Consider the following 14,603-nt stretch of genomic DNA (forward strand, 5'->3'; position numbering starts at 1 on the left):
TTGTCCAGATGACGAAGCAGAGCTGGGGTACTCAGGAGTGGACTCTCCTTTTTCTGGGAATGAGGTCACTGAGGTGGTTAAAAGCCCCTTGGTGGCAAGGCCCCAGGGGTGAATGAGATCCACCTGGAGTTTCTTAAGGCTCTGGACACTGTGAGGCAATCCTGGGTGATACCCCTCTGCAGCATCGCATGGACATTGAGGACAGTGCCTCTGGACTGGCAGACTGGTGTGGTGGTTCCTCTTTTCAAGAAGGACCAGAGGGTGTGCTCCAAATACAGAGAGATCACACTCCTCAGCCTCCCGGATAAGGTCTATTGAGAGATCCTGGAGAGGAGGGTCCATTAGAAAGTCAAATCTCAGATTAAGGAGGAGCAGTGCATTTTTTGTCCTGGTCGCGGAACAGTGGACCAGCTCTGTACCCTCTTTGGGGTCTTGGAAGGGGCAATGGAGTTTGTCCAAACAGTCTAGATGTGTTTTGTGGACTTGGAAAGGCATTTGACCATGTACCCCGGGGGCTCCTGTGGAGATACTCCAGAAGTATGGGGTATCAGACCCCCTTGTACGAGCTGTCCAGTCCCAAGTGTCAAAGCTGGGTCCACAATGCTGGCAGTAAATTGGATTAGTTTTCAGTGAGGGTTAGACTCTGCCAAAGCTGCCCTTTATCACATATTCTGTTCATAACTTTTATGAACAGAATTTCTACGCACAGCTGAGGTGTTGAAGGGATCTGGTCTGGTGGGCTCAGGACTGGGTATTTGCTTTTTGCAGATGATGTGTTTCGGCTGGCTTCATCTGGCCATGATTTCCAGCTCTCTCTTGAGCGATTCGCCGAGTGTGAAGCGGCTGGGATGAGAATCAGCACCTCCAAATTTGAGACCATGGTCCTCAGCCGGAATAGGGTGGATTGCCCTCTCCGGGTTGGGAGTGAAGTCCTTCCTCAAGTGGAGGAGTTCAAATATCTCAGGGTCTTGTTCACAAGCATGGAAAGGATGGAGCATGATATCGACAGGCGGATCCGTGTAGCATCTGCAGTAATGCGGACTCTCCGCCAGTCTGTCATGGTGAAGAGGAGCTGAGCCAGAAAACAAAGCTCTCACTTTACTAGCTGATCTATGTTCCTATCCTCATCTATGGTCATAGATCGGGTTGTGACCGAAAGAATGAGATCACATATAGAGGTGGCTGAAATAAGTTTCCTCCACAGGGTGGCCGGGCTCTCCCTCAGAGATACGGTGAGAAGTTTGGTCATCTGGGAAGGGTTTAGAGTAGAGCCTGAGCTGCAGCCTCCTGTAGCTAAAAGTGACACCTATTACACCTGAAATGACAAAAATCGCAGTTCCCCCCCTTATTTGCGAGAGGCTGGCTCCAAAACAGAGCAAATCCACATAGACGTCCAAGTTAAAAAGGCCAACTTCAAAGCAGAAACAAACATGTTTACAGCATGGCAAAAAACCATTTCAGGTGTAATTGGTCAGGTTTACCGTCATAACAACCGTAGAGAGAGAGAGAATTTTTTTTTTTTTACAAGTCCTCTGTTTAGAAGAAATTGCATTTCAAAATTTAGCATTTTTTAGGGGCATGTCCTTTTGACTGACAGATACCCGATCTCCCACTTCAAGAAGGAGGAATGCAGCACAACTGTGGTTTTTAGCCAGTTAACGGTGTGACTTAGCTTTGGCCCGCTTACCTCCTTCAGCTGGTTAGCTCCTGTTAGCTCCAGGTTAGCTTGGATAGTTCGTAGCTACTGGCAGGTCGGAGATCGCTAGATGTCAGTCATCCACGACACACTCACAACCCCTGTCTCAGCTCCACCTCTTTGCCCCATTTCGTGTTTTCCATTACAGAGATGACACACGTGACATTGCCAAGATGTCGATGGTAGGAACTGCCCACGAGCTTCAATTCAGCTCTACAGAAACCTATGGGTAATATTATGGAGGCTCTGCCTATTTTTTTATATACAGCCTGTAGATCCGCATCGAGGGAAGCCAGCTGAGGTGGCTCGAATATTTGGTAAGGATGCCACCTGAACGCCTCCCGAGTAAGGTGTTTACATGGAACCTCTCCTCAAACTGACCCAGTTTGAGGAGTGGTTCTTTGCATCATCAGAGCTTCTACTTCCTTAAGAAAATCTTTGAACATGACAGTGTCCCTGTTTGAAATCCTTACTGTATATTATACCACGTACATAATGAGATTTTTTTATGACACACCTTTATGAATTTATAACCCAGCCCAACAGGTCTGTGGATCCATTTTACCTTTCTTTGGGGTCCCACAACGTTCAATACGAAACCCTCCTCTTTTTCTTCCCATTTGCCAACAATATTTATATTAAGTGTGTCATGTCGTTTTAAGACAAATAAAGAACAAATGTAACATTACTAAAGTTGTAATTGTTAAAAAATTGAGCTATTAAAGAACGATGAATACATCAACTGAGACCCATTCAAATGAAAAATAGTGATAACACAGAATAAAATACTATCTGGTGGATTCATTCTTTGAAACAGCTGATGTGTCCTTGTTTCACATTGTCTGAACCATAAACTATGCTGTCCATGTCTGCTTTATCTGAAGACATTTTGTCCTCACATTCTGGATTATAGTCGGAGTTTTCCCTGAAGGTTGTCACAGCTTCACCTTCCCAGCCAGCGGACTGCTGGGGTAAAGCTGGGTGAAGCGACCCAGAGTCCAGACTGGGAAGACGTTTCTGTAGGAGGTGTAGCTAATTGCACAGCTCTTGTTGAACACACCTGCAATGTTCTCCTGGATAGGAGGAAAACACATGAATCTACTATTAATTTCACATAATGGTTGTATCATGTCATTGTTTGGATTCATGGCAGAGTAAAACCAGTATGATGTGAGTTTATGGGATGTAACATGCAGATTCACCTGGGGCCAGTCTCCATTGGGCTGCTGCTTATCAATCAGGAGTCGAACGCCTCTCTCAATGGCCTGCTTGTTGGGATGTCTGTTTAAACACAAGAGACGATGGATGGCAACACTTCATTCTGACCAAACGCCATAATCAAAGTCTGACCAATAGTCTTTCATGTGTCTGAATGCAGAGTTAAACCCAGTCTGAGTTATGCTTCACCTCACAGCCATGAGTCCCAACAAAGCCCAGCAGGTGTTGTGGATCTGAGCAGTGCTGCTCTGCATGTAGCGACGTTGCTCACACGACTCAAAGTCCTCCCCCCATCCGCCGTCCGACATCTGATGGTCCAGCAGGAACTGGCAAGCTTTCTGAACCTCCTCACACACATCCCTGATCACAAAGAACACAGCCATGTCATCTCATTTCTCCTGCTCAGAAGCATCAAGTGTTCTCAGAGCTTTTTCTTTATACTTTATCTTTGTTCAACTTACTCCTTGCTGTAGATGTGGCCCATGCAGGCAAAAGCTTCCAGGCCAAACCAGGTTCCATATGTGAAACACACTCCCCAGGAGCTGAGCACAAGTAACAAGAAGACTCAGCATGAGCTGTTTGTTCGGCTTCAGCTGGTAAAACATCAAGTGTACACCCACCCTTCCCAGGATCCATCAGGTCTCTGCATCTTTCTGCAGTACTGCAGACCGTCTCTTAGAGTGGACCTGAAGAAGAAACAAAAGTTTCCTCTTTAACCTCAACAGTTACCAGAAATGATATACAACCCTAATTCTTAAAACATAGATTGTGTCTAAAATAGAAATAAAATCAGAATATAACAGTTTGTAAATCTCATCAAGCTACATCTTATTCCCAGTAGAACATTAACATCATCTCAGATGTTAAAACATTTTCTCATTTCTTGGAAAATCTGAGCTGATTGTGAATCTGATGCAGCAACACGTCTGTAAAATGTAGCTCCAGGATGATGTTTAGCATCGTTAGTATCTCCTCTTCTTCTAACATCTGGAAACACCTGGGAAGTGAGGAGAGCAGCTGCTGGAATTTTGGGAGAGGAATGTTGTCCCATTCTGGTTTGATGCAGGATTCCAGCTGCTCTACAGTCCTGGGATCTCATTTATAAAACATTGCCTAGGATCTCTACTAAAAGTATTCTTATACTTTTTATACCCAAAAGCTGGAAATGGCATATGCCAAAAAGAATCCAGATTTATAAAACCATGCACACGCACTCCCACATGCAATTTCCTCTTTCTAAATCACACCTGCCCTCAACATTGGTGTACAAGATTCCATCTTGTGTTCCGTCCTCTACACACCCGCATTCAGCCATAAATGGTCGACGCAAAACCCCTCACGAATAGAAATGTGTATTTAAATGAGCAACTGATCAATGTTATTTCATGGTTTACAATGACAACGATGGAGAACAAGGAAATGCACTTTCACCAAGGCAGACATCAATGTGTTGGTCACTGAGGTGAAGAATCGAAAAATATTTTGTGTGATGGCAACAGTAGAGGTGAAAAATAACAGGAAGTGTTGTGGTCAGCTGGGCAAGTTTATTTGTTCAGCCCAGTTCAACAACACGGTGATTCAAAGAGCTTTATAGAGACTTCAAAACATTAAAAATGAAAGATGTCATTTAAAATTAAAACAAGAAAGCAAGGAAAAGAAAATAACATTAAATTAAGACTTAAAATGATCATTTCCAGCTTTAAATAAACATGCAGGTTTGTACTTAAAATAACCTTAAAATAGCTTTGAATAAAAACCAGTGAAACGCCACTGAGAACAGGAGGGTCTTTAACCTACATGCTCCAGCTGATCTGAGGCTTTCTGGGAGTTTGTTCCAGACATGTGGAGCATAGAAGCTGAATGCCACCTCTCCATGACTAGGACTAGTTTTTCCAGGTCCTGCTGGGACATCAGTTCTTTTACCTTCATATTATCTTCAAGGGAAAGTAAGCGGACTTTTCTCTTAATGTGTTTTTCAAAATGTAAGTCTGAGTCCATCACTAGACCCAGATTTCTTGCCTGGTAGGTGGTTTTTAGGTGTACAGAATGAAGCTCTGTGGTGACCTTTAATTGTTTCTCTTTGGCTCCAAAGACGATCACTTTAGTTTAGTTTTTGCTGAAGAAATTTTAGGTAGATCTAGTCATTAATCTCCTTGATATATTTACCAAAATCCTGCACTGGTCATCAGTCATCTCGTGAGATTGCAATATAAATCTGCGTTTCATCTGCATAGCTGTGGTAACTAATGCTGTTCTTCTGTATGACCTGCGCCAGTGGGAGCATTTAGATGTTAAACAAAAGACACCCCAGGATGGAACCTTGTGGAACTCCATATATCATCCTTGTCTACTCAGATGTAAAATTACCTATTGACACAAAGTTCTTCCTGTTCTCTAAGTACTTTTTGAACCAGTTTAGTACAGTGCCAGAGACCCACCCAGCTGTCCAGTCATTGCAGTAATATATTGTGGTCAACTGGATCAAATGAAGTACCGAGGTCCAGTAAAAGACATTTTTCCTTCATCTGTATGCAAACATCTGTCATTAATAACTGTTCAGAGCAGTGTCAGTGCTTTGGTGGTGACTAAAACCAGACTGGAAGACATAAAAGATGTTGTCAAGTTAAAGATAAGTACACAATCTATAACAGATCAGGCTCCATGATCTTTGAGACCTTTTTGAAAAAAACTTGTTGGCAGGATGTTCAGACAGCAAGAGGAGGAGTTTAGCTGACGTAAGATACCCCCAGATCTTTACTGTTAATGCGATAAAAATGTGTCATGATGTTTAAACAGCTTGTCTGATATTGTGGATTTTGTCTGAAGAATTTAGGAAACTTATTGCAGGTCTTGGTGGAATAAAGTTGAGGTGCTACCAACACAGGAAGGTTTGTTAACCTGTCCACTGTAGCGAAGAAGACCCAAGCATGATGGCAGCTTCTGGTAATAATGTCAGAGAAATAGGACTTTTTGCATTTCTCAGATGTAAATTATAGGAATGCATTTTCTCTTCATTCAAGCCATTACATACCCGTGGATTTTTTTGTCTCCATCTGTGCTGGGCTGTCCAACGTGCTTTCTAATTTATTTACCAGTGTGGAATTTCTCCATGGAGACTTTTTTCCTTCCAGAGAATACCTTCGCCTTAGTGGGAGCAATAGCATCCGTAACATCTGACATTTTTTTCCTTTAAACTAGTGACAAGCTCATTGACTGAACCCTCTGACAGGGAAGGCGTTAACAAAAAGACCTGGTTAAACGTCTCACTCGTGTTTTCAGTTATACACCGTTTTGTGATCGCCTCCATTGAAACATGTTTGTGAACAGGGATGTTACTCTCAAAGAAAACACATTATTGGTCAGACAGGCCCACATTACTCACATAAACCTTGGGAATGTCCAAACCCTTTGAAATCTGCAAATCTAGAGTGTGTCCTTTAATGTGTGTTTGCTCTGTTATATGCTGAGTCAACCCAAAGCTGTCCAGACTCTTACTCAGGTCTGAAGCTCCTTTGTCCTGAGGCCTGACAGTAAACATACGCTCCAAATCAACGCAGATCATAGACGGCGCGGTTCACTTAAATCATCACAAAATGCTGCTCTGTCTCCAGGGGGCTATAAATGTTTAGAAACATGACTCTGCATGAGGCCTTCGGCTGGAGAGCCACCCCCCCTCTCCTGTTCGCTCTGACCTCACTGATAAAACTGAAGTTGGGAGGGATTGACTCGATAAGAACAGCTGCTCTGTTACTTTGGTCTAACCGAGTTTCAGTTAAAAACCTAAAATCAAGTCTGTGCTTGGTAATAAAATCATTTATTAAAATGTTTTGCTTGCTGAAGACCTGACATTGAATAAAGCAAAGCTGATGGGTTTAGAGCTGCTTGCCTGTGTTTATGGGCACGCTGCAGCCCACAGGGTACGTTAACTTTACTTGGAGGCCTTTTAGAAAACAGCTCTCCACGTTTGAGCAGAACTACATTTCTACTTCTGTTTCCTAACAGTACAGGGATTTTTCAACCTTCTAATAAAAAGAAAAATCATGACTGTTGTTGTCCACGCAGCCTGGACCCTTCACACCTCACACAGCTGACTGCAGAGACGGAAATGCAGCCGGTGTGGTTAAGCAGGAGGGGCTGAGTGCCATACCTCTGGCTGCTCTGGTGGGGGGTTTATGGGAGACAAAAACATATTGGTCTGGGGGGTCGAGCTCCATCATATGCTTGGTGAATTTTAGGCGAGGGGGGGAGAAGGGGAAAGGGAGAATGGCGATGACCTGTTGGTAGTTTTATAGGGTGAAGGTCCACCGTCCTGGTCCTTGGTGCAGTTGAGGGGGTTGGGGACAAATTAAGATCCTTCCTCTTGTCCTGGTCCATGTCCTTCCTTTTTGGGGCTCTCTCTGGGTGGGGGGAAATGCAGCTCATGCTCTGGGTTCTCACTGGGTTTTGTTTGGTCTACTCTGTTAGATAACGCCTCCTGTATCTCAGTCTTGGCACCGAGCACAGCGGGATGACGCAGGACATGAAATAGGTTGGAGGTGACCAATTCCACCCCTCACTTGTTCAGATATATCAACCATTTGCCTTAAAAAGATGCTTGTATTCCCAAAAAATGTTTTAAAAAATTGTCAATAAAATGCAGTTTATTGTCAACATATGCCGACATAAGCCCCTTATCAAGTGCCAGAAATCGCCCAAATCTTTCCTCTCCCCTACTGACAGGAGGTACAGGTCCATGGATGAAGGGACCGATAACCAGCAGAGGAGACAAATAAAAGTAGGTTTTGTGACCCCGTTCAGTACATAGATGTAAGAGAACAGCTTTTGGGAATCTAAATCTGCTTATCAGCCGTTCATCATCTTAGGCCAGGAAATCTTTGTGGTCCCTAAAAACTCTCCCCATCCTGATCCTGAACCCGTTGACATAATCCACTGTGAAGGATTACACACGTGTCACTGCAACGTTTACATCTATACTCAGTAATTACACTCATTGCTGCACACAAAGAGTCTAATAATGACGCCACGCATGGGTCGAATGTGGCTTAAATTCATCATCGCATCAGCAGTTTTTCTCTCTCCAAAATGTTATGACAGAAAGTTCAAAGTTCAGTTAAAATATTTCTAAGTCATAAAAGGAAATATGGGTTGTTCAGTACCTTATCTCCTTGGCACGGTGATGTGGGTAGTTTTTCTGGAAGTGTCTCAGAGCCTGTACTACTGCAGAGGTACACTCCACATATGTATAATCTATCATTATGTCACCTACAGACAGAGAAAGAACACAGTGGAGAAACGAACACAAGACTTTACAACACACACTGGATCCTCGTTTTACTCCCTACGGATGCTGGTGAGGTCCTAAATGTTTTCCATCCTTCTGAAGTTTGGTTGTTTTCTGATTTAACATCAACACCACAGGTAAGTCAAGGTCCTGGCAACATCAGCAGTGGCCAGCAACAACTTTTTATTCCATTCTGTTGATTGGAGGTTTCATGCTATGATCAGACCTACCAAACACCTCAGAGGGGTTGAGCAGCTCCAGGAGTCTCCCTCCTCTCTTAGTTTCATATGTGGCAAACCCACCGTCTGGGTTTCTCATGCTCAGCAGCTGCAAAGATACGACAGAAACATGCAGACACCGTGAAAATGCTGCAAACTGACAACAGAACATAACAGGAGGCTGAAACAGCTCTGTTGTCTGAAGCATCTGTTTAACCTTAACTTAACTTATATCTGTCATTTAATCATTTATTTAGAATTTACTGACTTTATTCTTAAACGCTGCACACAGGTTGATGTCACCTGAAGTTTCAGCTTTCTGTTGCCAAGGAACAGCAAACACAGTCAGAATATAACAGGCTTATCCACCAACGGGCTCAACAATCAAAATAATGAGCATAAGAACATTTGGTTTGTCTCTGTGATAGACTGGTGTTCTGTCCAAGGTGGAACGTAGATAGCCTAAAGCAGGAATGAAAAATGACGAATGAATTCTAGGACATTTACTTAATGCTATCACCATGCGGTGATCTCGGAGGTTTGTGTTTTATTTCAGCAGTACAACATAATAACAACATAATAACTGCGTATCTGCAGTCCAGCTCTATTGCAAAAGGTGCGTTATGAAGATGAGACTAAAAATGGCCATGGATTGCTCCGTTTTCCTCATTTTAAAATGATAAAAGTGTGATTAAAAGCAATCTGGATGTAACACAATGATAAAAAATTCCAGTCTTGTTTGTGAAAGCAACATTTCCTCTGTCCTGGTTAACGGTTCAGTATGTAACAAAATCAACAATCGTTGACGGAAAAGTTTTAATAAATCACTGAAACCTGTTTCTATGGGTGTCAAATCACTTTACTGAAATAACTGTTTCATTATCTACGAATGAGCCATCATATCTGCTGCAAGACGGATGCTAAACAAGCCATCAACAGGGGAAGCATCACTGAGTTAATATGCAAAAGTCCTCCTGTGAGGGTTTACCAGCTTTGACAGCAAAAGTTTCGTCCCCCCTGGTCTCCAGTTGAGTCTCTGGGAAACTAAACGTCCTTTACTGGAGGATGTCAGTTTTCTAACAGGCTCATAAGTTTGTACAAGTTAGATAAATAATAGGATGAGAGGCAGACCCAGCTGTAGGAACAAAGTAGAAGTGTGGGGGTACAATTATTCAGGGGGTCATAGGTTTTTAACCTACATTTCATATTCCTCAGGATAAACAGTGGCTCTGTGGCCACTCCTACAGTATTAACATTTCATATCACTGAATTCATATCATCATATATCCGGGTTGGACTTTAACATGTAGCTAAGTAGCTAAGTATTTTGCATATGGCACTTTATTATTTATTTTCCTCATATATTAGTAGAGATCCATGTTATCACAGCTTTATGTTGCCTAATTAGCAACACTTTATATCCATAAATGTTGCACAACAAAGAATGTTTTCATTGCTAATAAAGCAATCTTTAACCCTTTCATACATAGTGGTCATAGGACACATATTTACAAGTTTTATTCTTGCAGATTCATGAATGAGGATGGTATTTTTTTAAATAAACCACTTCAGTGGTGGTTAATGATTAATCCAATACGTTTCCACTCCCTGGAGAATAAATAAATAGATGATATAATTGAACGTAACGTAATTACACAAGTTTGTCTTTACGATAAATAGGAAAAGAAAATGATGCAGTTATATTTTATAGAAGATTTACATTATATAATTATGATTATATATTATTTTAGAATATTTTATAGAATACAATAAATTAAATCATCATGATCAGTTCTAAATATCACTAATAAACAAAAAGTATCATTGCATATGTCTGCAGAGGTAAAATACTGTGTTTAAAAAATGTTGCATTGTTTTTTTTTTTTGGTAATTCATGCATTAAAGGGTAGTTTGAATAATTCATTACACGATCACTCCTGAAAACACTCGCATGAAACGTACCACTGTGAACCCCCCCCCCCCCCACCTGGATTGGGGCTTATTTTAATTTTTGAAAGGTGGAAACCAATCCACACAGGAGCGTTGTGCTAACAGTTGTTGTTGTTTCCCTTTGGGTTCGTCCTTCTGCGCCACAGCGAATCATCGCTCGGGTGAACTGGCTCATGTTTTATGCCAGATTCCCTTCCGGACGCAATCCTCTGCATTTATCCAGGCTTACCAGTTAGCAACAGTAGCTCTGATTAGCCTGACCCATCTAGAGTCTTTATTTTAAAAACAAAAAAAAGGGACTATCGACAAATGTGCCGGCTTTTTCTTGTGATATTGGAGACTTTTGGAGTCTAATGTGAAAGTATGTAGTTTAATTCACTCTGTGCGAAAGCCCCTACATCGACCAAATCAGCAAAAAGGCAACTGGACCTGGAGCATATTCATTTGACCTACTGACCCGCCCCGTCTGTCTGTAATCGACCAACACGTCGTCTTTGTTCTTTGATTGGATTGTTTGATTGACAAATGAGGATGGATAGGTTTCAGAAAAGATGGAAACTCCAAAAATAAAAAATCCAAATAATTAAAACAAAACTTTGGTTTTAGTTCAGGGTGGGCACAACTGACTCCATGGGTGGGCACGGCCCGCCTCTGCCCACACATGATGCCGGGTCTGGTGGGAGGCGACAAAGCCAATGGTAAAATCTTAAAATCCTTTTTCAAACATACCTGGGATGCAATGTAAAGATGGAATTTACTCGCTTTTCTAGGTTGCAGTTCAGATTTAAGATGTTTTCTGTAAAACTGTAGTCAATTGATTTTTCTAAGTAAGATGCAACAGTTTGGGTGTGAGGAGATAAAAGAGTTTAACATGGATTCTGTACGTAACCATGTACACACACACACACGCCTTTTAATCGTTATGTCTTATTGACTTTTCAAAGCAAAATGATCCAAAAACAAAAAGCATAGAAAAGGATTTCCTTTGCACTCACCACATTGACGGCATCATACAGACGCTCGGTGGAGACGGGCTCCCTGATGGAGGGACAGAACTCCTCCAGCAGCATCAGAGACTTCAGACCCTCTGCTGTGCAGTCAGACACTATCCAACCACAGTCACGAGTACTGAAGGGGAATCCTCCCTGACAAACATGCACACACACATACATGGATCTGTTTTTGGAGGGAATTTAAAAACAAAGTGTTGGTATTACGTGATATTAGCCGTACCTTGCTCATGTGTCTGTAGTATTTCTGGTATTCAGGAGGATTCTCACGTATCTGGACATCATTAAACATGTATGGGAGAAGCAGACATTCATGTCACAGTTGTGATCTTTGGTTCATCTGAATGCCGTCAGTGCTGCCGTAAAGAGACTATCAAGTGTAGTGTTTGTTTCCACTGGTGGCTGAGATGCTGTTTAATGTACCTGTGTGATGGTGAGAAAGTGATGCGCTTCACTAAGACACTCTGCCAGTTTGGGCTCGTTTTGGGCTCCTGCCTGTAAGACCCCCACACACTTCTTCACTCAGTATGACATGTTGTTGCAAACTTTCACTTAAAACACTCAAAGTCTGGCAGAAAGTTTTACCTCAAGAAAAGCCTGAACAGCAAAACAAGTGTCCCACAGCTGAGATCCATTTGTTCCCTGCGTGGAAGAGAAATGACAAGAAACTTGTTTTATAAGCTCAAAATAATGCTTACCAGAGTTACAGGCACTAGCCTCTAAATATCTACTGTGTTCAGCCCTTAACATTAATCCATTTAAAAAGGGAGTAAAGTCAAAAACATATGCATTCGTTTTGAAAACTTGTCCTAGAGAGACAAGGTTAAAGTAGCTTGGGAAAAAGAAATTGGAGAAATTTTACCTGCAGACACTTGGAAAAGTATCATAGAGCAAACACATAGATCCTCTCTCTGCATTAGAAATGGCCTGATCCAGTTTAAGGTTATTTTTAGATTGCATTATTTTAACAATAGACTGCGTAAATTTTACTCTGATGATGCATCATATTGCCCTACATGTCAATATTCTCCTGTCTTTTTGAGACACATGTTCTGGTCACAGCTGTCTTTGCAGTGATTCTGGTCCTTCGTTTTCAGTCACTCTAAGCAATATTGGGCAAAATAACACCACATAATCCTAATGATAGCTGTATTTGTTGTGGTTAAAGATGAGTTAAAGTTGTTCTGGCTTCATAAAAATACAGTTGCCTATGCATCATTGCATACTCGCCATGGGACAAGGAGAAGCTGCATTCAGCTTCTATGCCTCACATGTCTGGAACAAAGTCCCATGGGCCTCAGATCAGCTGGAAAATGCAGGTTAAAGACCCTCCTGTTCTCAGCTGTGTTTCAGTAGGTTTTATTCAAAGCTATTTTTAAGTTTATTTTATGTCCAAATCTGCATATTTCTTTAAAGCTGGAATTGATAATCATTTTAACAGTCTTTATTTAATGTTATTTCCTTTTCTTTGCTTTCATGTTTTAATTTTAAATTATGCTTCATATTTTGTAATGTTTTAATGTCTCCTTAAACACTGAAGCACAGAGGACCATAAAAAAAATGAAAATATGAATTTAGTAATACTAAGAGGTAAAAAAAAAAAAAAAAAAAAAGGGTGTTTTTATTTATTTAATTCATGAGCCTCTTCCAGATGTCATAACCTTCCCTAAAAACAAGTCTTTGGAGGTGACACAAACATAAAATTCTGACCTGCACTTTCATGCCATCCAATCCCAACCTGGAACATGGAAAAACTGCAGTCAGTTTAGCACATCGATACTTGTACATCTTTGGCTCACATTATATGATCAATGCAGGTTATGTAAAATGACTATTTTTCTTTAAAGTGGAACTATTATGTGCATTTCAGGCTAATTTATTTTTATTTCTGAGACCAGAAGGGCTGGGATTGATCGAGTTATTGTCACAAATTGCTTTATTTACTTCAGACTGATCCTCTCCGTAGGCTGTCAGATCAGCCTGCGGGCAAAACGAGTGGATTGAGACTCTTCCGCATTAAGTCCCGCCTCCCGCCACTGCACTACATCGGGAGCGTGCACCGCAACTGCTTTCGCCGTCATTGTAACATCTCATAAACAGAAGGATTAGGCTAATATGAACTCAATAAAAAAAACAAAATACCATGTCAACACATAGCATACAGCCCTACATGTTGGAACCTAAATCAGAGCCTGAAAACGAAGTGGAAAACAGCAACCCACAGCAACGAATGCAGCAGGATGTCTCTCTTTGGTAAATTCACCAGCCATCGTTGGAAATAACTTTATCCCACGTTCTCCACCCGCCTGATGTATTTGTACATGCCCTTGTTAACCAGTAGAAGGTAACCAAACACCGAACCTTATCCCCCGGGACGTCACAAGGATTTCCAAGTAGAGAAAACTCTCTAAAACGACACGTTTTTCGTTGCCATGGAAACCGAATGGCGAGAGTGCTGAACTCAAACTCAAACTCAAACATGCGTTTAAGTGATAAAAAACTGTGTCGTTCACATGTCTGATGAGGATTCAACACTGTAACACGGTAGAAAGCTCAGATTACTCAAAATACCATAATAGCACCCCTTTAATTTTTTTATTCAGCCATCTCTATAAAAAAGAAGTTCATGAGTTTTTTTTGTTGTTGTTAAGGACCTTTTAGTTGAATGTTGACTGACCAGAGGTAGTCGGGGATCCTGGATACATGCTCCTGAAGGTCTGGTGAGGAGGGACCGTTTACATACCAGTGAACCAGCATATTGATTGTTTTGGGGATCTGGAGAAAAAAAAAACAATAACATAAAAGAGATTTCTATGTTTATAAGGTGAGAGGTTCCCAGGCCAAGAGATACCACAATTCTCCCAGGGGTCTCCTCTGGCATGAACGTGCCCAGAACACCTCACCAGGCTGGTGTCCAGGAGGCATGCTGAACAGATGCTGAGCCACCTCAACTGGCTCCTCTCGATGCGGAGGAGCAGCGGCTCTACTCTGAGCCCCTCCGGGACGACCGAGCTCCTCACCCTATATCTAAGGTAGAGCCCTGCAGAGGAAACTCATTTCAGCTGCCTGTATACGAGATCTCGTTCTTTCAGTCATGACCCACAGCTCATGACCATAGGTGAGGGTAGGAACGTAGATCGACTGGTAAATCAAGAGCTTCGTGTTCTGGCTCAGCTCCTTCTTCACCATGACAGACTGGTGCAGAGTCCGCATTACAGCAAACGCCTCAC

The 14,603-nt window shown here is 41.9% G+C and overlaps 2 protein-coding genes across 2 annotated transcripts in view; one reads left to right on the forward strand and one right to left on the reverse strand.

The window, feature by feature from the left end:
* LOC306766146 (lanosterol synthase-like) overlaps positions 1 to 14,603 on the forward strand; it is a gene marked incomplete at both ends in the record, with an annotated part of 122,532 nt that overhangs the window by 97,319 nt on the left and 10,610 nt on the right. The window lies entirely within an intron of this gene.
* Positions 2,632 to 14,254, reverse strand: LOC306766479 (lanosterol synthase-like; the record flags this gene model as incomplete). Its single annotated transcript, XM_079254259.1, has 14 exons — positions 2,632 to 2,769; positions 2,899 to 2,977; positions 3,104 to 3,274; positions 3,376 to 3,456; positions 3,535 to 3,600; positions 8,071 to 8,176; positions 8,426 to 8,522; positions 11,359 to 11,508; positions 11,597 to 11,647; positions 11,797 to 11,868; positions 11,959 to 12,015; positions 13,084 to 13,111; positions 14,051 to 14,148; positions 14,225 to 14,254. 14 exons carry the CDS (start codon positions 14,252 to 14,254, stop codon positions 2,632 to 2,634), a joined length of 1,224 nt encoding a protein of 407 aa, XP_079110385.1.

This window comes from Telmatherina bonti (assembly GCF_933228915.1).
Source record: "Telmatherina bonti genome assembly, chromosome: 15".
Classification (NCBI taxonomy): domain Eukaryota; kingdom Metazoa; phylum Chordata; class Actinopteri; order Atheriniformes; family Telmatherinidae; genus Telmatherina; species Telmatherina bonti.